The sequence below is a fragment of the Mustela nivalis genome (assembly GCF_964662115.1).
Source record: "Mustela nivalis genome assembly, chromosome: 2".
In the NCBI taxonomy this organism is placed as follows: domain Eukaryota; kingdom Metazoa; phylum Chordata; class Mammalia; order Carnivora; family Mustelidae; genus Mustela; species Mustela nivalis.
Window position 1 is genome coordinate 1,557,317 of NC_139021.1, and position 24,192 is coordinate 1,581,508.

Here is a 24,192-nt window from a genome sequence, read left to right on the forward strand (position 1 = left end):
CCGGGGGCGGGCCGGGGCGGGGCCTCCAGCGGAGAGCCCACGCGCGGCGGGTGGCTTCCAGCCGCACAGGCCGCGGAGGGGCACTGCCGCGTGGTCATCGCGGGGCGCTCGGACCATCCTGCTGTCAGACCCGGGGCTCGGCGAGCGGCCGCGGGGGAGTCCCGGGCTCAGCGGAGGTACGGTGTGCTGAAGGTGACGGTTGAGGTCACCCGAAACCTTCCCCTTCGGCTGGGGACCGCAATCTTCGGGGCGGAGCTCTCCGGGAGGGGCGGGAAGCGCTGGAGCCGCGGCTCGGCCTCGCCCAGGCCTCGGGCGCCCTGAAGTCGGCTCTCGGGAAACGGGGCCTGAAGAAGTGCGGGTTTGACGTGCTGGGGAGGGCGGAGTCTAATTTAGTCCGCTGGGGTGGGGACGCGCACCCCCACCAGCCCCGAATGTCCCCGCAGGGCGGAGGGGAGTCCTAGTCCAAATTCCGCACCCCACCCCCGCCCCGCCTCTCCCCGGAGACTGCATGTCTCCATCCCAGACACCGTAGGGGAACTGGGAAGTTATTCTGCTGCTGTTCGCCCAGTGCCCCTCCGTCTGGTCCGAGCTCAGCACTGCGCGGAGCTGCGGCTGCGGCCAGGGACGCAGACCTGGAAGGCCCAATTAGGGCGGGGCTCTGGAGGTCTTCAGGGGAGCGCGGCCCCCGCCTGGGCCCTGAAAGGAGCAGGAGTGGGGACCTACTCAGGGATACCCCAGTGACATGACTTTGGAATATAGATGAGGTTTGGTGGAGTGGGGTCTGGAGCCGGTGCCCAAGAGAGAATTCTTGAGAGGTCTTTGGTGCAAATTGGTGGTTTTATTAAAGCCCAGGGATGGAAACTGCGGGCAGAAAGAGCTGCACTGGGGTCCTGAGGAGCAAATGACTATGTACCATGGGGTTGGGGGAGGTATGGAGAAAGGGAGTTTTTCAAAAGAACTTTTATATGCTCAAGAGGACCTGCAGGGTACTGGAGGCCTTGCCATTGTCCAGGTTATTTCCCCGTAGCAAAGCACAGGAACATTAAGACAGTTGGGAGCTTCTGGGAAGAGCATCACATGTCCCCCCAGGAGTGGGCGGCAGTGGGGTGGGGGGTTGTAGGGTGTCACCTTCTGCTTCTTGAGCTAGCCTTCTGCTCCCTCATCACCGGGAGCAAGGTGGGGGGGAGCCGTGAGGAGAGACCCAGCCCTGGGGCCCAGTCCTGCACTCAGGGCCCTAGGTGATGGGAGGGCAGCGTGTCAGGCTCCCACGGGGCCCTGCAGGGACCGCCCCCCGAGAGTCTGCGCCACAGGTCTCCTGTCTCGCGGATGCCTGCCTCTCCCCTTGGAATGTCCCCACCCTGGTCCCTTCTCATCTCTTTTCATGTTCCTTTCTTCAGGAAGCCTGACACTCTGGGTAGGGTGGCCCTTCTGCGCAGGTCCCCTGGGGTCCCTCAGTCCTCCTGGTGACCACCTGTCTTTGTCTCCCTCTGTGCAGCACTGCAGTGCTTTGAGGCAACCAGGAGCTCCCGGATGGCAGGGGTCGTCTGACCCCCTGTGCCCTGCCCAGCCCACCACTCCCACTCTGTCCTCTTACCTCCAGCCATGGCGGCCCTCCTCACCCTGTTCCTGGCAGCCCTGCTGGGCCTCCCTCTAGGTAAGACAGTTGGAGAACAGAGCGATGCACAGACCCCTGTTCGGGGGGTGGGGGGGAGAACAGGTGGGCCAGAAATGGGGAGGGAGACCAGAAGGCCTGACCACCTCCGTCCAGCTGTTCTGCCCTGAGGAAGGTGACAGGGCCTGGGGTCTGACGGGCTGGAGGAGGGGCCTCTCCAAACCAGCTCCCACCCCATGCCCTGACCCCCAGCCCAGGCTCTGGACTGCCACGTGTGCGCCTACAATGGAGAGAACTGCTTCAACCCCATGCGTTGCCCAGCCATGGTCTCCTACTGCATGACCACGCGCACGTGTGAGTCCGCGGGCGCCCCCTGCTGCCCTTCCTGGGGAGGGGGGTGTGAGGGCTGTCCTCCCCTGCCCCGGGGAAGTGTGGGACCGGGAGGAGGGAGCCTCCCTGCTGCCCTCGGATTGTGGGAGCACCTGGCTGGGGGAGACCCGGCCAGGGTGGACCAACCCTGGCCCCTCGCCTGCCTCCCCTCTGCAGACTACACCCCGACCAGGATGAAGGTCAGCAAGTCCTGCGTGACCAGCTGCTTTGAGACCGTGTATGACGGTTACTCCAAACACGCCTCCACCACCGCCTGCTGCCAGTACGACCTCTGTAACAGCGCTGGCCTCGCCGTGCCCGGGACCCTGGCCCTGGCGCCCGTTCTCCTGGCTACCCTCTGGGGTCTGCTCTAAACCCCGCCCCCCAGGACCCACTCCAGGACAAAGTCCTGAGAGGTTCAGCCTTTCCCTTTCACCCCGCACACCCCACCCACCAGCTGCACCCCACCCCCACCCCCACCCAGCTACCCCCAGCACTGCCTGCTAGAGGGACTCCCTCGCCTGCCTGCCACCCTGGGCCTCGCTGGGCCTCGCTCCCAGACTACGACCTTCTGTTCTTGAAAGGTCGATGTGGGCCCAGCCCTCCCAAAGGAGCCTGGTGAAGTGTGCTGCTTAGCTGGGGTCCTCTGCTGGCTGGGGAGCACTGATTTGAAGGGAGACTTGGCCTGCCTTCCTGGCAGCTCTGGGAGCCAGGCTCCGCCCCAGTCCACCAGGAAGTGTGGGGAGCCGCGGGGGGGACAAGTGGGGACCCAGGATGGGTGAGGGGCCATCCTGGGAAGAAGGGCTTTCTGGGGCACCTGGAGGGCTGTCTTTGTGCCTCTGACTGAGGGAGCTGCCCCGGGGGAGCTGTGGCTTAGAGGCCTGAGGGAGGCCGGCCTTTGTCCCCATCTGCTGTCCCAGGTAGAAGTGCCAGGAACCCCCCTTGGCTGGGGTTTGGGGGTGGACTCAACCTAAAGAGCACCCTGAGCGCCTCCCCCGCCCCCAGAAACCTGGTAAGGGAGTCTTCCGTTTTTGACTCTCCCCCTTCCCCACCCTGGCCTCAGGCTGGCAGGCACTTGTGGGGGGGGGGGGGGGCGGGCAGCTATATTTGGTGAAGCCCAGAGCTGACACCAGGACTATTTTTGGCAGGGAGGGAAGCAAGCTGGGGGGGGGGGGCGGGGTGGCCTCTGACTCTGCCTGAACCGGGAGAGAGAGGTCCCCCTGGGGCTGAAGAGCTCCCTCCTTGATGTGAAGAGCGGCGTGCTGGTGCCCCCAAGCCGGCGGGGCATTGGGACCCCCAAGAGCCCAAGAATTGGCATTATTGGGGCGCCTGGGTGGCTCAGTGGGTTGGGCCGCTGCCTTCGGCTCAGGTCATGATCCCAGGGTCCTGGGATCAAGTCCCACATCGGGCTCTCTGCTCGGCAGGGAGCCTGCTTCTTCCTCTCTCTCTTTCAGCCTGCCTCTCTGCCTACTTGTGATCTCTGTCTGTCAAATAAATAAATAAAATCTTAAAAAAAAAAAAAAGAATTGGCATTATTTAAAGGGTGCCCAGCCTAGGTGAACCCCATCCCTGTCCTGGTTTGGGTAACAAGAGTCCGCCCAGCATGGACCGTGCTGGGTAAGGGTGGCCTGGGAAACACGTCTTCCTGCCAGTGGGGCCGGGCTGTGCACATGTCCTTGTGCCCCAGGGCACACAGGGCTTGAGGCCTTACCTGACCAGTGTCCCCAGCTCCAGCGTCCGTAGAGGAGCCCCTTCAAGCTGTCTGGGCCTAAGTTGGCAGGACAGTGGCAAATGCTTCTATGGTGGGATTGTCCCTGGGACTCAGGAGCTGGTGGCCTGAGAGCGTGGCTCTCATGGTGGGGGGTGGGGGTGGAGCTGGACAGTGTGCCCAGAGAGTTTCACCCAGGCCCTTCTGGAACTCAAGGGACTGGGAGACCCTCGGGCGGGGTCCTCAGGCTTGACTGGCTGCCTGGACCTCCCAGAACGTCCTGGAAGATGGGCCTCATCCTGGGCCAGAAGGCGCTGCACTCGAGGACCACCTGGTCACCAGCTCAGTCCCCACAGAGACCTGGGCGTCTCTGTCCTCCGCAGCCCAGTCCGGTGTGAGCGCTCCCTTGGGGAGGCTGGGAGCAAGCTGGACCCCAGCCGCGGTTCCCAAAGGTCCAGCAGGAGCCCCCGGAGTGATCAGCCTCGGGGAAATGACCCAGCTCGCCTACAGAGCTGGCTGGAAGGCCGGCCCAGGCCTCTGGCTGCAGAAGCCTGCTAGGAGGAAGGGTGGACGTGAGCCTGCAGCCCCAGCCGCCCTTGGCCTCCTGACTCAGTGGGAGAGGCTTGGAAGCAGTTATTAGCTTGTGTAAGACTTGTCCCGGGTCAGCGGCGTCCTAGGCCACAGCTGGGAGGAGCACAGGATCAGTCCCCCCTCGCCCCGGTGGGTGATGATGATCTTAGAGACCTGCCTGGCCACCTTGGGGTTCTGGGGTCCCCGAGAGCAGGGAGCCGGGATTGCCGCAGTATAGGGGTGCTTATACCTGCCTTCTGTCCCCATCTGCCCATCCTCCGCTGTGACCCGATCCAAGGCCAAGACCCAGAACATTGCACCCGGCCTGCAGGACCATGCCACACCCCTCCCCCACGCTCCCACAGCCCCCTGGCTGGCTGGGCTGCCCCAGACCCCAGCATGGAGCCCTTGGCAGGCCCTCAGCTGATAGGGGACCCGGACCGTAGTGGGGAACCTGTGACACTGAACTCGAAGGGTAGTGCCGGTGGGGACCACACTGACGAGGGCGGGAGCTGACCTCTGTCTGGCTTCCCTGTGCCCCGGCCACCGGCACATCATGACCACCCTGCGAGGAGCGAGCCATTCTCACGGCCCCTTCACAGGTGAGGCACAAATCGGGACGGGGTGCCCGGCCACCACACCCCTGCCCCGCCGGGCAGTCTTCTCCCGCCGGCTAGGAGGCTGCACCCCCGAGCCTGGGGTGGGGAAACCAAGGAGGGGTTTTATAAACTGAAAACAAACTGCGCCCAGGAAATACAAGAGCTTAGGGTCAGGAGAGCTCTAGAAGGAGAAGAGTGGAACCAGAGACTTGAGAAGCCACGAGGCCCCCAGGCAGGTGTCCAGTCCTGTATCTGTGTCCCGGTCTGGCTGGGGTTGCCAGGCTGCCCGCAGGCAGTGGGCATGTCCTCTGTGGGGAGGGGTCCCTCCACCAGAAGCGAGTACCCCCCAGACGGGAATAGAGGTGCTCCTCGAAGCTCCCTGTGGCGTCTCAAGTCTGGAAGCAGCCCAGTCTCGGTGCCGCCTGCCATGGGTCCCCTCGGGGCACAGCTGAGCAGCCGGAACTGCGGGCGCTGACCTTGGGGGCACCCTCCAAAGCGCCCGCCCCACTGCTGGGAGGGGAGGGGGGCATCCACCACCCCACCTCCCTCTGCAGCGGCTGATTTGTTCAACACCCATCTTACCGCTGGAAAGGGTACATAGAAATGGGGACGCCTCCTTCTGTCTTCTACCCCCTCCCGTGAGTTTTGTTGGGTCCCCCAACTCGGGGTGCCTGCAGGTCCTCACCCACGTCTCTGGGCCTCAGCTGTCTCATTGGTAAGATGGGAATGGTCGGTCCCCCCAAGCCGAGCCTCGGGAGCATGGCCGAGGCTGTGGGTGAACGTGCCCAGCCGCAGGCCCAGCACACAGGAGGCCTCAGATGGACGGACGGACGGATGGACGGGTGGCCCCTCTTCCCCTTGGTGCCACGTGCGAGGGCTGGGCCCTTCCAGGGCTGTGCCGCACCCTGGCAGCTCATGCTAAGCCCCGCAGCCCTGACCCTGACCTTGATCGGCATGAGAACCCGCCTTCCGGCCAGGGCTCCCTCCTTTGCTCACACCAGGCACCTCGGGGAGGCCGTGTCAGTGTCTCGAGTGTGAATAAATGGGTGAAGACGTGCGTCCACCCTTCTCTCTGTTCTCAGCAGCCGCCGCGGCCTGCGCCAGCTCCCCTCCCTGGCCTCGCACGGCTGGTCGTGCCGGCTCCGTGGGTCCCAGACTCCAGTTCGCCCTGGCTCGTCCGGTCGCCCTTGGAGCCAGGGCTGGCATGGGACAAGGGGACGACCCAGGGGAGGGGAGCGGGCACGAGAAGCGGAGGACCCAGGGCTCCAGGGAAAAGTGACAGGCCCACCGACTCACCCGGCCTCCCTCTGAGAGGAGTCCCTAGGGGGGCCTGGGGGAGGCAGGCAGAACCCCAGGAACCCACCTACCACCCCTGCTTTTAAAGCTCTTGCCCTGGGAGCAGGGTCTGAATCCACCCAGCTCCCAGCCGGAAGGAGCCCACCCGATAGAGCGGTGGACCGAAGCCACTCGGCGTCCAGAGCAGACACAAGGATCCGTGCGGGGATAAGCTTCTGCGCGGCCCCCACGGCTTTTGGCAGAACGGAGGGGCTGGCAGGTCGCTCTGCACGTCCGGCTTCTGCTCTCACATGCACCCTTTTGGGCTCTCACCCATCACGGGACCCCTTGAAATATCTCTCTGCTCCCCGCACCTCCCCCCCCAGCCCCCCAGCCACAGGGCACACGGGCACACTGCCGCAGGTCTTGGGCCCTGCCGTGTGAGCTCGGCGACGGCCACTAGCCCTCCTCACTCCTAGCAAGGCCGGCAGCTCTCTACCGCCAGGACCGCGGAGGACGCACCTGTTCCGGCTCTGAGGAGGGGAGCTGGTCATCGGACACCTTGGGGGGCACTTCTGGCTACCCCTAAGCTTCGCAGGCGTGTTGAGCGGGAAGAGCGAGCTCAGGCCCGTGCTGGACCCTCGATCCAGTTCCTCACAGGAAAACCAGACACTGAGCTGAGGGTCCACCCTGTGGTCCCCATGCTGCCATCTGATGGACAAAGAAGTCTGTGAGATAAACAGGGCTGAGCCTGGGGCCTGGGGGCTGGGCAGGACCCAGCCTGGCTCCTCCGCTGAGTCAGTGGCCAGGTGAGTCAGAGCTGGCGGGAGCAGCCGATATAAGACGGTGGCCTGGTACCTGCGAGCCAGCCTTGACCCAGGAAACCATGCGGCTGCTCCCTGGGCTCTTGCTGGCCGCTGCCTTGAGCCTGGAGCTGGGTGAGTCCAAGGGCCACCTCCGTCCCCACTGCTCTAAGCCAGTCCCCCAACCCCAGCCACTACCGAGCCCTGGGCTGGGGCTTGTCACCTCAGGGAAGCCGGATTCCTGCCCCCCACCCCCTTTTCTGGGCTCTAGACCCTCCCCACCTGCCATCTCCTACCTTCTGCGTGTGGATAGCACTCAGCGCTCTCCCCCACCCCCTCCTGGACCCGCAGGCCCATCTGCGGAGCCCACAGTGCTGTCCTTGTCCCTGCAAGGGCCGTCAGCCTCCCAGCGCCCTGCCCCGAGCTTGACAGCCCGCTCCCCCGCAGGCTTCTCCGCGCAACAGTGACCCCCACACTGAGTGAGGGCCTCTTCCAGCTCTCCGTGGCCGGCCCGCTTCCTAGGACACCCTCTTCTGGACCCTAGTGGTTCTCTTCTGACCGGGACGCGGGCCTCTCCTCCGTCGGCTCCGGCTTCCTTCTGGTGCCAGGTCCCCACTCCCGCCATTTATTTCCGTGTTTGGCTGCGCCCACGTCTGCCCTTGGGGCCAGGTCTGGTCCAGCTCCAGGCCCGGCGGACCGAATGCCTGTCTAAGGGCTTCTCAGGGAACTCTGCCTCAAATGGGGCTGCCCCACCTGGCCTCATCTTCCTAGAGCACCCGATGGGGGACGGCGTCTCCGCCCACCCACCCACAGCCCCAAAAGAAACCAGCCAGACGCCGGGTCCAACCGCAGCCGGCCCCACTTGTCCAGCCCTCACCTGACAAGGCCCCTGCCTCCATGCCTGGGAAGGCATCTTCCTCACGGCCCGTGGCCCTAAATGAGATGGGCACGGGGAGTGTCTGGACTGCCCCTGGGCCTCGGCTCCACCCAGGGCCGTCTGGGATCCGCTGCTGTCCCCCTGCAGGAATCCCCCACCCTAGGCCCAGGCACTTGCGGGCTCTCTGTTCCGTGGGGAGGGTCTCACCAGCGAACCCTAAGAACTGCCCCAGGGTCGTCAGTGTGGATGGACAGGGGTGGGGAAAGCCTTCGTCACCCCCAGCGCTAAGTCACAGGCCCCTCCTCCCTCTGGCTCGCCGGGGTCCAGCGGATCAGGGACGCTGCACCTGCCACAGCATTGCTGGTGTCCTCTCCCTGCTCCCGCCCAGTCCCCATGCCTGCCCTGTCAGAGGGAACGCACGGGGTGCAGAGTGGGAGAGGTCCCATCTGCTGCACAGTGAGCCAGGACAGGGCGCAAGCCTGGCCGGCTGCTCCCACAGCCCTGCCCCCAGAAGGCCCTTCCTTCCCCTTCCCCCTCCCTCCCTCCCCCCTTCCCCCCTTCCTCCCTTCCTTCCACGAAGCTCTCCTGGCCTCCACTAGGTACAGCGGGGGATGCTCTGGGGCCGCAGAAGAGTGGGTGAAACACCCCACCCATGTCCTTCAGGTCGGAGGGGGTGGGGTGGGGAGGGAGCCCTGAGCAAGGTCACATGGGGGCAGGGACGCTGCCACCAGGCTGGGGCAGAGGTACCAGCCACATGGGGGGCATGTCAAAGGAGGAGCCATCAACTCTGCCTGGAAATCCAGAAGGCCTTCTTAGAGGAGGTGGCGTTTGAGGGGGGCCTGTCTTGCCAAGAAGGCAGAGGGAAGAGTGTGGGCGAAGCAGGGAGGCATCTGGGCGAATGAGAGAGGAAAGCAGAGGCGAGCGGGCGGGCGGCGGGAACTGCACTTCTCAAGGGGCTCCCTTGGGGCAGAGACACCCCAGTTTCCCAGGTGACAGTCCCCTGTCTGTCCATTAGGTGGCACACGTAGCTTACCACACCGTCCTCGGGCATGATGTGTCGGTGGCTTCAAGCAGCCGTGATGAGCTTTGTGACAGGAGCTGTCACCTTTCCTGGTCACGCGGTCTCAGATCGCTCTGCAGGGCTGGCCGATGAGTCAGGGCCAACTGGGCACACTCCCATGGTGGGGACTTCGTGTCTCCATCACGGCTCTGGGGCTCTGGGAGGAGGCTGCCCACAACCCTGGGGGCTGAGCAGAGGGCTCAGGGCTGGCCAGGAGGTGTGTGTGCCTTGGCCAGGTGTGTGTGTGTGTGCCCGTGCACACTGGGGTTTGGTGAAAGTGTGCAGCGCCTCCCGGTGCCCCCGGGCCCAGGTCGGAAAGTGTGGTGATCGGGGCAGATCCAGGGCGACGGTGATGGCGGGGCGGGGGTGGCCGGCAGAGGCCCAGAGGATGGACTGGGGCATGGATGGGGCGGGAGGAGCCCGCCCCAAACTGTGATGCCCTGAGGCTCAGAGCCTGCCCTCAGCCGGAGTGACCCCTGCAGGTGTGCACTGCGCTCACCCCGGACAGAGGCACTGAGCGCAGGAACCAGAGAAGGAGGGGCAGCCAGGGAGGGAGGAAATTCAAGGCAAGGAGCACGGTGGGGAGGGGGTGCCGAGACAGAGAGGCCCCCGCCGTGCCCCGGTGCGAGGACAGGGCTGATGGGCAGATCGGCCAGACATTTATGGAATGAACTTAGTATTTCAAAAGCCTCCGGGTTGTCCTCAGAGAAGAAACATTGAACAAAACTGCGCCGGCCGCCCTCCGGTCCCTTTCGTTGTCCGGCGCTCCTGTCCCCACGGCTTCCCACTCCCCACGGAGGTCAGTGAGGCCCCCCCCACCACAGCCACCAGAACGAAGGAGCCTGTGGGTCTCAGGGTTCTGCTGACGTGGAAATGGGCACGGCCACATCATGGGGAGCCTCACCACCTTCCCCCCATCTCCGGCGCTTCCCAACCCCCAGCTCGTTCTGTGTGAAGCTACTGCTCACGCCATCCACTGGGGGGGGGGGTCGTACAGAGAGTCCGCAAAGACTCCATCCTGCCCCCCAGCCCAATGCTGTCCTGGGCCAGGGGACTCAGCAGAGCCACCTCCAGCTGCAGCCGACCCCGCTGTGGCCCCGGGCCTGGCCACCTGCACCCTGGGAAGAGCGGTCCCGCAGGATGGAAGGGCAGAGCACCAGCCCTGGGCTGAGGCTTGGGACAGGGTGGCCTCCCCACCCCCTTATCTAGAAGGTCTTAAGGGGCTGTGCACGCCAGGATGAGAGCCTGGGGTCCTGAGAATGAGGGGGGTCCTGGGTGGGAAGAGAGGGCGCGGTCAGGCCGGCGCTGCCCACACCTGTGTCCCTCTCAATCTGTGCGTCCATCCGCCTGTCCCTCTGCCCACGGCTGACCGGCCTGTCCCTCCTCTGCTCACGGCTGCAGCTCAAGGCTTGAACTGTCACCAGTGCAAGGGCTTTGGAGGGTGCACCCATGCGTCCAGATGCCCATGGGGCTCCAACTACTGCGTCAGCATCGCCACCCGTGAGTAAGGGATACGTGGGGTAGCCCAGCTGTGCCCTCCCTGCCCAGGAGAGGAGACCCAGGCTCAGAGGGGGCAGAACTGGTCCAGGCTCCCAACGAGGCTGGAACAGGATGGGAGGGGCACCCACTGACCTCAGTGCAGGAGAGGACTCGAGGGAGGGGGCCGGTTACACCCAGTTTGGGCGCTGACTCTTGGCTTGGTGGCAGGTGGGGCGGGGGCACAGGCAGCTCAGGGCCTCAGGGAGCTTGCACTGTTTCCCTTCTGTCCACCCCAGGAGTCCCCTTCAGTGTCGCTGACTTGCCTCTGGTGACCAAATCGTGCTACAGTGGCTGCCCGGACATCTCCACCCTTGGCCTTGGCCCCCACGTGTCCATCGCCTGCTGCCAGTTCAGCCTCTGCAACACCGACTGACCACACCCCCACCCTCAGCACCCCCCCCCCCCCCCCGCCCAGGGCTAAGAGACGCCCAGAGCCCCAGGCTGAGGCTGCTCAGGCAGCTGAGAGGGGGCACTGGCTGGGGGGGCTGCTCGAGCATCCCAGGGCTCAGAGCGGGAGGTCCTCAGAACTAGAGGTGGCACTGGGTGGTCCAGAGGAAGGGGGAGGGCCCCCGGCAGAGGAAGGGACCTTTGGGGGAACTGGAAAGGGGAAGCTGGAGGGAACAGAGCAGACAGGTGAGAGGGGGAGGCCGGAGGCAGCTGGCCCCCACCCACGCACAGGTGCAGTCGCAACCCCGCACCCACACCCACAAACACGCACGTCCCCACACACCGCCCCCACACGCTGAGAAACTTTTAATCAGGGTTCCAGCCGGCCTCCAGCTGCGGAGTGGTCCAAGACCCTACCGGCCAGGGGACATGGCTCCTCCCCACCACATGACCCCCAGCACAGCGCCCAGCCCTTGCCGCGTCCTTACCCTGACCACGGTCCCATGAAAGAAAACGTGGAAAAGCCAGTGCGGTGGTGCAGCCACCCAGTGTGGTGGGCAGTGTCCCAGCAGAGAGTGACCCCACAGAGAGGCACAAGCAGGGCTTCGGGCTAGCGGGGTGAGGGCGGCACGCGGGAAGGACAGGACTGCGCAGGCGCTAATGTGGCGCGCGGCAGGTGCAGGGGCTGGGGGTGGGGCCGGCACAGGCGGTGGGTAGCTGACCACCCCGAGAAGAAAACCAAACCGGCTCTGGGCCTTCACTCCCACTCACTCGAAAGGCATTGCCACTGAATCACAGATTTAAGTGTTAAAAAGAGAGAGAGAGTGTGTTAAAGTGTTTGGCGTAGAAAACCGAGACCCCCAGCAATCCCATACCTGCGCCGGACGAACCCAAGTTCACACGGAAGCCTCTCAGTGACCGCTCACACCAGCCTCCCTCGTAACAGCGACAGCGTGGATAGAGAGTCCGGTCTGTCCAGACCGCGGGGTGCGTCCCCACCACCCGCGCACCCCGCGCTGCTAACGGCGGCGGCAGGAAGCTGAGACCTGAGTGAGACGTCGAGAGCGAGAGGCCACATGCGGAGAACCGCAAACTGCGCTCCGCTCCCGTTTCTGCGAAGCGCCCAGCACAGGCCAATGGGGGGGGGGGGAGGCGGCCAGGGCAGGCTGGGAGAGCCCTGGTGTGGGGCTGGCAGCCTGCGGGGGTGCGGGGTCGCGGAGGCACTGGGGCGCGGGGAGGGCTCCTTCCTGAGCCTGACTGGGAAGGGCTTCAGGACCTGTGAGTACACCAGCTCTCCGTGCGTGAACTGTACGGAAGGGGACGCGTGTCCAATAAAGCTGATACAAATTTCAAAGAGAAAAAAAGAAAAAGTTGTTTGCAAGAAAAACAGGACCGCACATCCAGACTGAGAAAGGTTCGCGACCACACTAACGCAGGAAAGGATGCGCTGCGCAAAACCAGAGCGCAGGCGACTGCGCAGGTGACAGTGCAGGCAGCCCCCACCGCGTGCCACTCCTGGGCGCAGTGAAGAGTGCTGCCCGGTCCCACCGGCAGGTTCCCCCGAGGAGAACGTCACGCGGAGCCAAAAAGTAGCCTTCACATCTAGGAGCAAGCACACAGAGAAGAGGGGTTCAGGGCAGGCAGGAAGCGACCCCTCTGTGCCCCAGGGTGGGGCGTTGCAGCCCTCACCGGCAGGTCTGCCGCCTTGCCCCCAAACGTCACCAGACACCTGCGGCAGGGAGTGCCTACCCACACGGCCGCAACCCCCCTGCTCCAGGCTTCAGAATCTGGTGAAAGGCAGGGCTCCCGATGTGAAGGCCTGGTGAGGCCTGGGTAAGCACTGGGTGAAGCAACTTAGGCCCTGAGGCAGGGATCTTGAGGCGTGATGGGTCTTGAGGCAGGGGTGCTAAGTCAAGAGCGGATGGGTCTTTCACAGGGTTCCTGCAAACCCCCTGGGAGGGTCAGGCTGTGGCTGCGCAGGGACAGGAAGCGCTATCACGTGACAAGGAGTGCGCAGTGTTGGGGTGGGGGGCAGCGAGGGTTCCCAGGTGTCCCAGCACAGAGGGGAGCAGCCTCAGGTCTGCTGGCACACAGGTGACTGTATATAAGGGCACATCCACATCGGGGTCCTTCAAGAAGGGTGCCGCCGAAAGGGCTGCCTCGCAGATAATGTCACTCCCCGCATTTTCTTCACTATGTAGAAACATGGAGCATTCAGGCTACTCTGTGGGATGCCCCGCACAGGGGAACGGGTGAGCAGGAGCCAGACACCCCACTACCTTCCTGGGGGCCTGCAGGCACTGCCCAGAGGAGGCCACTCACAGACAGCTGGGGAGGAAGCCTAGTCCGGAGATGGAGTAGCAGCAGAGAGCCCTAACCCGGTCACACTCTAAACCCTGACCCTCGCCACACTCTGATCCCTGATTCTGGTCACACTCTGAGCCCTGATTCCTGGTCACATACTGATCCCTGATCCTGGTCACACTCTGAGCCCTGACCCTGGTCATGAACCCTGACCCTGGTCACACTCTGAGCCCTGATTCCTGGTCACATACTGAACCCTGACCCTAGTCACACTCTGAGCCCTGATTCCTGGTCATGAGCCCTGACCCTGGTCACACTCTGAGCCCTGATTCCTGATCACACTCTGAGCCTTGATCCTGGTCACACTCTGAGCCCCGATCCTGGTCACAACCTGAGCCCTGACCCTGGTCATGAGCCCTGACCCTGGTCACACTCTGAGCCCTGATTCCTGGTCACATACTGATCCCTGATCCTGGTCACACTCTGAGCCCTGACCCTGGTCATGAACCCTGACCCTGGTCACACTCTGAGCCCTGATTTCTGGTCACATACTGAACCCTGACCCTGGTCATACTCTGAGCCCTGATTCCTGGTCACATACTGATCCCTGATCCTGGTCACACTCTGAGCCCTGACCCTGGTCATGAACCCTGACCCTGGTCACACTCTGAGCCCTGATTCCTGGTCACATACTGAACCCTGACCCTGGTCACACTCTGAGCCCTGATTCCTGGTCATGAGCCCTGACCCTGGTCACACTCTGAGCCCTGATTCCTGATCACACTCTGAGCCTTGATCCTGGTCACACTCTGAGCCCCGATCCTGGTCACAACCTGAGCCCTGACCCTGGTCATGAGCCCTGACCCTGGTCACACTCTGAGCCCTGATTCCTGGTCACATACTGATCCCTGATCCTGGTCACACTCTGAGCCCTGACCCTGGTCATGAACCCTGACCCTGGTCATACTCTGAGCCCTGATTCCTGGTCACATACTGATCCCTGATCCTGGTCATACTCTGAGCCCTGATCCTGGTCACACTCTGAGCCTTGATCCTGGTCACACTCTGAGCCCCGATCCTGGTCACAACCTGAGCCCTGACCCTGGTCATGAGCCCTGACCCTGGTCACACTCTGAGCCCTGATTCCTGGTCATATACTGATCCCTGATCCTGGTCACACTCTGAGCCCTGATTCCTGGTCACATCCTGAACCCTGATCCTGGCATTCTAAGTCCTGACCCTGGTCACATGCTATATCTCAACCCCGGTCACACTGCAAGTCCTGATCTTTGTCACACTCTGAGCCCTGACCCTGGTCACATGCTGAGCCCTGACCCTGTTCACATGATGAACCCTGACCCTGGTCACACACTGAACCCTGACCCTGGTCACTCTCTGAGCCCTTATTCTGGTCATACTCTGAGTCCTAACCCTGATCACCCTCGAGACCCCCACCTTGGTCACACTCTGAGCCATGATCCTACTCATACTCTGACCCTTGACCTACTCACACTCTGAGCCCTGACTCTGGTCACATGATGGGCCCTGATTTTGTCGCACTCTGAGTCTGGACCCTGGTCACACTCTTGAGCCCTGCCCTCGAGGCTCCTAGTAGGACTGGGGATGGCTGGCTTCTCAGCATGGAGGCATCCTAGACAGAGCCCACCCAAACTCTGATTGAGCCGCATCCCTCCCCGACCTGAGTAGACAGGTGCAAATTTGCAGTTAAGTTTCAGCCTGGCTGCCCAGGGATCAGGCAGAAACTATAGGAGCGGTGAACGCCCAGGGGCCAGGGGTGTGCTCTGCATGGAAAGCACAGGTGGGGCCCTTGGGTCTGAGCACAAGGAGCTGGGCTTGGTCCGGGCTGCAGCAATGGAATTGGGCTGGACGGAAGGAGGAAGCTAGGGTGTGTGTGGTGGGTGTCTAATCCCGTTAACGGCATCCGCGTCAGCGCCGACGGCAGCGTGGCAGCTTGCTCAAGTGTGAAATCAGACAAGCCCGGCTGCTGCTTGCGTTTCCCCAGCCCGCGCAAGGTGACCTGCTCAAGTCAGCAGCTGCCAGGAGCGTCCGATCCTATGCCCGAAGCAGAGTCAGTTGTTAGTGTTGTGTGCTAGTGTCGTGTCTCCAGAGCTGTGGTGAGGAAAGCATGATCCAGCAGGGCAGGTGGCTCCCCCAGGCTGGGCGCTCCGGGAAGCCACGCACCCAGCCCACAGCCCCCACCCAGTGTCTAGACGGGCACAGGACCTGTCAGCTCCCACATGGAGCTGATCTCAAAGGAAAGCCAAGGACCGCATAAACGCTGTGGGGTGGGGAGGGGGGAGTCCCCAGACAGAATGTCAACCACAGGAGGGTGGGGGAGGAACGGGCATCCCTGGTGACAGGAAAAGCAGGAGCCAAGTCTTGGAGGGGAGTAAGATTTGGACCCTCTGGGAGAAGACGGAGGAGTTGGGTGGGGTTGCCGTGTGGCCCCAAGTGAGTCTGGACGCCATGGCCTTGACTTCCCAGCAAGAGGCCCTGGGACCTGCCAACAGCCCTCCCCACCCTACCCTGGGGTTCACCCTGGCAGCTGTGGGCTTGCTAGAGGGTGTGACTGGGTCACGGGTAGGGGACATCCTGGGGCGGCTGAAGTGCAAGCACTCTGGGGGGGATGTGTGTGCGCCTGTGTGTTGGGGGGCAGCCGCGGCTGAAGCCACACTTCGGTGCTGTCTGGGCCTTGGGCAAGGGCCTTGCTGTCGATGGCCTGACCTACAACGGTCCAGGAGAGCCCTGCCCAAGGGGCAGCCCCTGTGGTTTCTTTAGAGACCAAGGTGTACCTGCCCCTCCAGTGGGCACTGGGGCTAGTGTCCCCAAAGTGACCCTGGCCCCTCCCCAGCTCCACCCTCCACCCAGGACCTTCCTGTTGACCCAGCTCTTTTCCTGTCTTTGTGCCCATAAGCCTCTCCGTACACTTCGGCTGGTTGTCCCGGCAGCGGTGATTCCCGTCTCTCCGTGCCCCGTGAGATTCCCTCAAGGGAGCTGGGGTGGGGCTGGAGGTGGGGTTGCAGGCCCCCTTGGTAGCATTCAAACCCAGAATTACTAGACTCAGACTCTGCCCTGGAGGCAGGCCTGGGGATCCCTGTGGGAAGGGTGCCTGGCAGAGGCAGAAACCAGGGTGGGGGTAGGGGTGGAGGAGGAAGGAGACGGCGTGGAGCCTGGGGAAGGGAGTCCTAGAGGGAGGTGGGGGCCCCGAATCACAGAGAGGGGCCGTCAGGGCCAGGAAGGGACCCCAGGCTGTGAGGAGGTAGAGGAAAGAGGAAGAGGACAGGGAGGCAGGAGGAGCCCCCACAGAGCAATTGGGCTTCCAGTGCAGGCGGGAGGGGCCCCAGTGGGTGGAGGGGGGCGGGTCTCTGCACCTCTGCCGCCCACAAGAAACCCAATCCCACTAATCTGCTTGGCTGACCGGTCGGGTGGCTGCACTGGGTGTCCACTGTCCCTGCGGGCAGGCCGAAGGCGAGCGTGCTGCAGAGCAGGGTGCGGACTAGACCATGAGGGGGCCACGGCTGGCGCTCCTGATGCTGGGGCTGGTGACCTGCGGCCGCGAGCTCGGTGAGAGGCACGGGGCAGGGGCCCAGGGAGTGGAGGAAGGCAGGGAGACCGAGGAGAGGCGGGGTGGGGAGCAAGGATGAGCCGCAGGGAAGGGCGCAGGTGTCTGAGGGGGAGGAGGGCATAGCCCCAAGGGCTGCCCCCGCAGGGCTGGGGCGGCTGCAGAGGCTCTGGGAGCCAGCTGGGGAGCTGCATGTCACTAGGGGCCCTGGGCGCCCCGGAGAGGCTGTAGCTGGAGAGGTCGTGGGCAGAACCAGATTCCCCAATTCTGGGGCCATGTGAAGGCAGGGCTCAGGGGCGTCTTGGGGAGACCAGGAAGGCTCTGGGAACTGGGGCTGACACGGGGGTCTGAGAGAACACCTGGGGGAGATGCCCCAGCCCCACAGGGCCCCCACATTCAGCCAGAAAAGGAGCTGGGCAGTGGGGGCCCCAGCCAGAAGGGAAACAGATCAACCAGAGGCACAGTGACACGCAGTGGGGGTAGAGGAGCCTGTGGCCTTGGCTGTGCTGGTCCAGCGGTGGGTGGGACGCAGAGCAGCACACCCTGGGGCCCCGCCCCTGCCGGCCCGCACCCCAACCTGCCGCTGTCCCTGAGCTGTGGCTCTTCCCTCCTTTGTTAATCTGGTACCAGTGGGTGCCCCAGGCCCAGCCCGACCCACCCTGCACCCCACACACCTCCTTATCTGTTCCCGGTGCCCACTGTTACTCATTGTGTGCTTCTCTTTGCTGGTCAGGATTCCGAGGGGGTGTCCGGCCACACTGAGGCCCTCCCTGACCCTGCAAGGACGCCTGGCTCCCTGCAGGCCCCTCCTCGATGCTTCCAGAGCTGTCCCCTCCACCCCTTGGCCCTGCAGGCTGAGCCTATCAGGGGCACGCTCTGTCTCTAAGGTCCACAGCTCAAACCTCCTGACACCTCCCAGAATCTGGGCCGCTGGGCACCAGCAGCCTGGACAGTGCGGCCCCCTCAAACCTGGGCCTCCAGGACGGGGGCTCAGGGAGGGGCAGGGCAAGCCTGATGTGTCCTTTGTCCCTTCTTACCCAGCGGAGGCCCTGCAATGCTACACCTGTCATGAGCCTACAGGTGTGTCCAGCTGCGTTACCGTCGTCACGTGCAATGCCAACGAGACCATGTGCAAGACCACCCTCTACTCCCTGGAGATAGGTCCGCGGGAGCTGGTGGGCGGGGCGATAGGTCCGCGGGAGCTGGTGGGCGGGGCGATAGGTCCGCGGGAGCTGGGGGGCGGGGCGATAGGTCCGCGGGAGCTGGGGGGCGGGACGATAGGTCCGCGGGAGCTGGGGGGCGGGGCGATAGGTCCGCGGGAGCTGCGGTGGCGCGGCCGGGGTCCCAGGGTCAGAGCGCCTCCAGGACCCTCACCCCGGCCGGCCCTGCACAGTGCGCCTCCACCACCTTAGCCATTTGTTTGCAAAAGGGATTTTGGTTCCCAGCAGTTAGGCCTCCCTCCCTCCTCCTTTCTTTCCTTAAACGGAGAGGAAGCCTCCCCTTGCCCAGGGATTCCCTGGAAAGGGATGGCCTCCCGCAGCCAGCCGGGAGCCCGCACTCGGCTCACAGAGGGGGAAGGAAAGAGGAGCGGGGAGCGGGTCACGCCACCCTGGGGTCATGGGCTGGACGTGGGGGCCCTGAAGCTCGCGAGCTGACCGGACACCCAACATGGCCCACAGTGTACCCCTTCGTGGGGGACTCCACGGTGACCAAGTCCTGCGCCGTCAAGTGTGTGCCCTCAGACGTGGACGGCATCGGCCAGACCCGGCCCGTGTCCTGCTGCAACACGGACCTCTGCAACATAGACGGGGCCCCTGCACTGGCCTGCAGCTGCGGCCTGGCCTTGGCGCTGGCGCTCCTCCTGCTGGGCAGCCTCAGCCTCTAGAGCCCCCGCCACCTCTGTCCCCACCCCTACCCCCACCCCCTGCGAGCCAGTCCTGAGTGTCCCGGAAGAAGCATTGTTCCTGCACCAGGCCTCCTGAATCTCCTTTTTGGCAGCCCTGTCCCACCAGGGCGGGGAGGGCTTTGAGCCTCAAGTCCAGCTCCCTCCACCCGACCCTGTGTCCCCCTCCCACCCCTTCTCAGCCCCTCCTCTCCTGGTCCTTTCCTGCCCCTCCTGGCCTCTGGGTTCTCTCTGGGGCTCTCTTCAGCCACACGGCTGCCCCCACCTGTCTCCTCTGCACTACCAAGATGTGCTAAGCAGGGATGGGCAGTAGGGCAGGAAACCAGGCAGGGCTCTGCTCTCTGGGCCCCGCGGGGGGGAGGGGGGCTGATTGTGGTGGGACAGAAAGCGGGACCCCACAGGCAAGGGCAGCACTGCACCTGCCATGGTCGGATCACAGGTGGCTTCTCAGAGGAGGGGGCCATTAAGGCCAGGCTTTGAAGGACTGGGAGATCGTTTGGGTAGAGGAGGGCAGGCCAAGTCAGGTGGAAGGAAGATCAGGCGGGCTCAGAGTGGCCCGGGATCCAGGATAGACCCGTGAAGCACCTACTGCTTGCTCACCTGGCCCTGGTGACACGGTCCCCTTCTGTTGGTTGGCGGGGCTTGCTGCTGGGCATACCCACCACCTGCCCTCTCCAGGCTCACCGAGCCCCACTCCCTGGGGGCCTAGGGCAGCCCAAGCTCCAATGCAGAGCTCCATCTTCACCTTGGCCAGCACCAAATCCTCCAGATCACCCTCCCAGGAGTCACCTACCCCGGAGGCCTCTTGCCCGGAGGGCTCCCAGCTCTGCATCTGGGTTGAGACTCGATGCTCACACACACATGCATATACACGTATGTGCTTACACACGTGGTCCTGGAAACACACAGTGCGGGCCATGGACTTGAGGAAGACAGGCCCCGGCTCTCCCACCCAGTGCTGGCCCCTCCCCAGGACCACCTGAGGGAGGCAAGAGGGGGAGGGGAGGAGAGAGCCTCCAGTCACCCTGGGACCTGCGCCTCCTCCCTGTCCTCCTGCTCCAGCAGCTCCTCCTGGACCCCTGGGTGAGTTGGCCTGGCCCTGGGAAGGGGGCACAGCACTGGGGTCCAGCCTGAGTTGGGGCTGGGAAGCCCTCATTCTGGCTCATCCCCACTGGCCTCTGAGTCCAGAGCCCTCACAGTCAGCCCTCGCCCCCCTTCTGGGGTTTCCTTCCCTTGGATGGTAGAGAGCAGCAGTCAGGACCTGAAGCAGGTCTCTCCTGGGGCAAGGGACACCCCATGCCTCTGAGAGAGGAGACCCATGGCCAGAAGGCCCGCTATCCCTGGGACCCCAGGAACCCGACATCTCTGCCTCCTGTCCATCTCAGGGGCTCTGTGGTCCTGAGCCAGATCCTGGGGGGCAGAACACCCCCGCAGCCCAGCAAGCCCTGTACCGTGTGTCTAGCACAGACTGGTCGCACAGCCTGGCCACCACCTGCCAGAGACCCCTGACTCCGGGAATGGCAGGGAAACTGGGAAGCCAGGCACGGCCAAGTGCTGGCAAGATGCCTTCGTTTGGGGTTGTAGCTCTGAACTCTGACTTGACCACAGAAGAGGCCCCGTCCAGTAATGCAGCACGCCTCTCTCCTGGTGTTCCTGTGTGTCTCACAAAAGTGAAGAGAATGGCAGGGTCACTAGAGCTCTAGAGCCTGGTTTGGGACCCAGTACACACACACACACACACACACACACACACACACACAGCCCTCCAGGGAAGCATGGGAACACTGTGTGCCCCCCCTCCCTCCTGGTCGCTGCTCCTGGCCTTCCTCCCCTCCGAAGCCCGAGCCAGGGCCCTTCCAGGCAGACCCTGACAGCACACGGGGCCTCTCCCCTTCCTGCCCACCCCAGCCGCCTTCCTGGCACACTCGCGCCACCACTGCTCCCGGTTCCCGTCCGCCCCTTGCCTTCCCAGCTGCCCTCGGAGGCACAGGACGTTCTGCCTGGTTCGCAGGTGAAAAAAAGGGGGTCAGGAGGGTTCGTGAGCAGACTGGTCCCACAGGAGGTCAGGTGGGGCCAGGGCCCACTCAATCTGTCAGACTCCACACTAGACACTCCCCAGTTGCTCTTGCAACATCCGGGGCGCAGTCGCGGGACCAGGCCCTGGGGAAGGGCCGCCCGGCTGCTGTCCGCGCCCGCACCTGCCATGTGAGGCTGTTGGCTTGGCAGCAAGCACAGTCTCTCCCTTTGCAAGCAGGGCCTCCCTTTGTTCCCTCAGTCCACGAGGCCCCATCACACCTGCCCTCAAAACCACCCTGGGTCCCTAGTCTCATCCTCCCCTGGAGTACGGTCTAGAGGGCAAGGGAGTCACCTCAAGACCACACGTGCAGCCAGCAGCAAAGCCAAGACCGAAACCAGGACCCAAACCAGGACCTCCTGAGCGCCGGTCCCCGCTCCTCCCCGCACTCATCCCGCCGGGAGGCTGGGGGACGACTCCACACCCGACAGCGGGTGCCGTCCACACACGCAGCCTGCAGCACGCTCACAATCTGTCCTCAGCCACCTGCCCGGCCAGCCGCTCGTCTCCGTCTACCGCCGCCCCTCCTTCCCTCCCCCCTGCACGCTGGGCCCAGCCGCACCCTCCGCCTTCTACCCAGCCACGTCCTCAAACATCGCCCCCCCGCCCCCCGCCCCCCATCTCCTCACCCGCCCCCCCACCCACTCACCCGTCCACCCCCCATTAGGCCGTCCGGGGACAGAGAAACGAGAGGGTCTGGAACACCAGGAAGACCCCTGGATGAGGGGCGCCTGGCCTGGACCTTCCAGCACGGGGAAGAGTTGAGGTCAGGATGGGAGGCCCGGGAGGGCGCCCACCAAGAGGCAGAGAACAGACAAAGGTGCGGGCGCGGGGAAGCCTCGGAGAGAGGTGGGCCGTGAACAGCCGGAGAAGGCCGTTAGGTCAAGAGGCAGGGTTTGGGCAGAGCCCTGTTGTCTGGGGCCTAAAATCGGGAAGCTCAGGCTTGATCATTTGTAGGGAAGGGGCTGGCAGTGACTGTGGGGTCTGCCTGGAGCCCACACCCGTCAGCCCAAGAGGAGCCTGGGGGGCCCATCCCAGCCCCCGTGACACCACCCCCACCCCACCCGGCGCCCACCCTCCTCTGCACCTGGCCCGATGCCCCGCCCCTGGGCCTGTGCTCTGGGGGACTCCTGTGTCAGGAGGAGAACATCTGGGTGTGAAGGAGCCAGGTCCCTGTTTGGTGCCTGGGAGGCGTCCTCGCGGGCCGGCACCAGACAGGCTCCAGCCATGGGGGTCCCCCTCCTTGAGGGCCTGGGCGTGACGCTGCCCGCCTGCCCACCGTCCCGCCCGCTCCGTCCCACTCCTACCCTGTGCCGCCCGGCTGACTCACATGTCTCTTCCGCCACCACCCTGGCAGGCCCTGCAGGGCGGGCAGGGTATAAGTGTCCACGGAGGCGGCCCTGGTGCTGCCTGTCCCGGCTTCCGAGCGTGGCAGATGGCCTGGTGCAGGGCTGCCCTCCCACTGCTGCTTATCGCAGCGTCCAGCATGCGTGGCGGTGAGCGGGACGGCTGGGAGGGACCTGTCATTGGCCTCACTCAGCCCACCTCCTCAGCGGGCAGGAGGCCCTTCAGGCCCTGGGGCAGGCCTCCATAGGCACCCCCGAGGCTCACCTCCCTGGCCCTACATCAGCCTCCTGGGCCCGAGAGCCTTTGCTCGGGTCAGACTTCAAGTCCCCATTTTCTAGGCAGGAAAACCAAGGCTCAGTGGAGGAATGCGGCATTTGGTCCGCTGGCCGGAGCCCTGGGCCTCAAAGGGTCTCAGTCAAGCAGGGGTGGATCCGAGGGGTATGCCCAGGGGCTAGACCGCACTTGGCCTCTGCTCCAGCCTCCGAGATGGCCCCTGAGACTGGGTGATGAGGTCTGCCCCCTCCCCCGCCCAGGTGAGGCCTTCAAATGCTTCACATGCGAGCAGCCCACAACCATTTCGCTGTGTAAGAACGTCACTCGCTGCAAGCCGGAGGCCACGGCCTGCCAGACGGTGCTGGTGCAGGTGGAGTCGGGTGAGTCCGGCCCACAGTGGTCACCTTCCCCAAACGGTCCTCAGGGTTGGGGGACAGCGGTGGAGGTCCCACGGATTGGCTCTGGGGTGCACAAGGGCTGCATCAGCCTCAGGGCTCCAGGCCCCCCCAAGGCTGCACGGCATGCCCCAACAGACGCCTGGAGGGAGCAGCATGGCCCAGCCTGGGGAGGGGGGGGTCACGGGGTGTCCCTGGCAGAGTTGAAAAGGGCTGGAGCAGGTGCCTGAAATTTGGGGCAGGTGGAGAGGGCACTAGGCAGCGGAAGAGCGGGCTCTGATGCCTGTCCACCCCCGGCAGAGTACCCCTTCAACCAGAGCCCCAAGGTGACCCGTTCCTGCGCCAACTCCTGCATAGCCACCGACCCCGACAGCATAGGAATCGCCCACCCCGTCTACTGCTGCTTCTATGACTTGTGCAACTCCATGCAGGGCACCAGGCTGGGGGCGAGCCGCCGGGGGCCCCGGTCCTCGGCCGCCTCCTTCCCTGAAGGGCCCAGCGCCACTGGAGATCGCCTCTACCCACGTGCTTCCTTGAGCTCCCCGAGCCTCAGGTGAATCGCGGGCCCCAAGGGCTACGAGTTTTGCCAGGGGCCCTCTGTCGCCCACCCTTGCAGAGGATAAATAAAGACAAGGCAGAGGCCACTTCTCCTTCCTGGGCGCCGACAGCGCACGGAGTCAGCTTTCAGGAGAGACGGGCTGAGTCAGGCACATTCCGAGCCCCGGGCCTTCCTTCTCACCCAGGGCCATTTGGACTCATTTCACAGAACGGGAACCGGAGGCTCCGGGGGAGACAGGCATCCCGGGCTGGCCTTCCTGCAAACCAGTCCCACGGCACCTCAGAGCAGGACCAGTGCCTTAACCCAAGGGGAGTCTGCCCCTACTCCCAGAGTCTCCCCTCAGCCCCAGAGGCATCAAGCCCCCCCCCCCATTCCCGGGGTGGTAAAGAAGCTGGAGTCAAGGGTGGGCATGCTCGGCTCTACGGGGCCAGCACAGGGAAGCTGGGAAGAGAGCGGGGAGCCTGCCCGCCCAGCCTGGGCGTCCCAGGAGCGTGTGGGGTGGGGTGCCTCTGGGCCAGCGGACACCCACACACCTCCACGGGCTTCGGTCACCTCCCCTGACAAGGGACCCACCATATCCTTGCCGCGGGCACAGCTGCAATGAGAAAGAACAGTGTGCATGGAGCCTGCCAGCTTGTCCCAGACCCCAAGGGCCAGCGCTCGGCTCTGTGCCCTGTGGGTCCGGCCTCAGACTCCTGCCTTCCCCTCACGATGACCCCCAGCTGGCCCTGGTCATGACCAGGCTCGGCAGCCCTGGAGGGAGGTGGGGGCAGGAGCCACGTCTCGCACACAGCAGCCTCAGAGCCTGCGGCTTCCCCTCTCCAGGCCCAAATGCCCACCAGCGCTCTGGGCGGGGCCCTTTCCAGGTTCTGCATTATGGCCAGTGTTCCTGAGAGCCTCTAGCGGCCCCGGGTTTGGAGGCGAGGGGCCAAGGCCACGGCCTCCCCATGGGGAC

General features: G+C 64.4%; 4 protein-coding genes across 5 annotated transcripts; all 4 read left to right on the plus strand.

Moving 5' to 3' along the window:
* On the plus strand, positions 1 to 3,297 carry LOC309859646 (ly-6/neurotoxin-like protein 1). Its single transcript, XM_082720610.1, has 4 exons — positions 1 to 176; positions 1,496 to 1,654; positions 1,865 to 1,966; positions 2,159 to 3,297. The coding sequence occupies exons 2-4, from the start codon at positions 1,603 to 1,605 to the stop codon at positions 2,353 to 2,355; spliced, it is 351 nt and encodes a 116-aa protein (XP_082576736.1). The 5' UTR covers positions 1 to 176; positions 1,496 to 1,602; the 3' UTR covers positions 2,356 to 3,297.
* Positions 3,298 to 7,019: 3,722 nt separating this feature from the next.
* SLURP2 (secreted LY6/PLAUR domain containing 2) lies at positions 7,020 to 11,468 on the plus strand (the record flags this gene model as incomplete). The annotated part of the gene is made up of 3 exons (XM_082720613.1): positions 7,020 to 7,071; positions 10,275 to 10,373; positions 10,649 to 11,468. 3 exons carry the CDS (start codon positions 7,020 to 7,022, stop codon positions 10,783 to 10,785), a joined length of 288 nt encoding a protein of 95 aa, XP_082576739.1. The 3' UTR covers positions 10,786 to 11,468.
* Positions 11,469 to 16,048: 4,580 nt separating this feature from the next.
* Positions 16,049 to 18,655, plus strand: LYPD2 (LY6/PLAUR domain containing 2). Of its 2 annotated transcripts, XM_082720608.1 has the most exons (4): positions 16,049 to 16,098; positions 16,586 to 16,688; positions 17,728 to 17,847; positions 18,366 to 18,655. In XM_082720608.1, the coding sequence occupies exons 2-4, from the start codon at positions 16,628 to 16,630 to the stop codon at positions 18,569 to 18,571; spliced, it is 387 nt and encodes a 128-aa protein (XP_082576734.1). In that variant the 5' UTR covers positions 16,049 to 16,098; positions 16,586 to 16,627; the 3' UTR covers positions 18,572 to 18,655. The 2 variants fall into 2 exon arrangements, with proteins under 2 accessions (XP_082576734.1, XP_082576733.1); XM_082720607.1 differs by lacking the exon at positions 16,049 to 16,098 and having other exon boundaries at positions 16,370 to 16,688.
* A 2,837-nt stretch (positions 18,656 to 21,492) lies between these two features.
* Positions 21,493 to 23,318, plus strand: SLURP1 (secreted LY6/PLAUR domain containing 1). Its single transcript, XM_082720599.1, has 3 exons — positions 21,493 to 22,159; positions 22,544 to 22,663; positions 22,979 to 23,318. Exons 1-3 carry the CDS (start codon positions 21,994 to 21,996, stop codon positions 23,233 to 23,235), a joined length of 543 nt encoding a protein of 180 aa, XP_082576725.1. The 5' UTR covers positions 21,493 to 21,993; the 3' UTR covers positions 23,236 to 23,318.
* Positions 23,319 to 24,192: the final 874 nt, after the last annotated feature.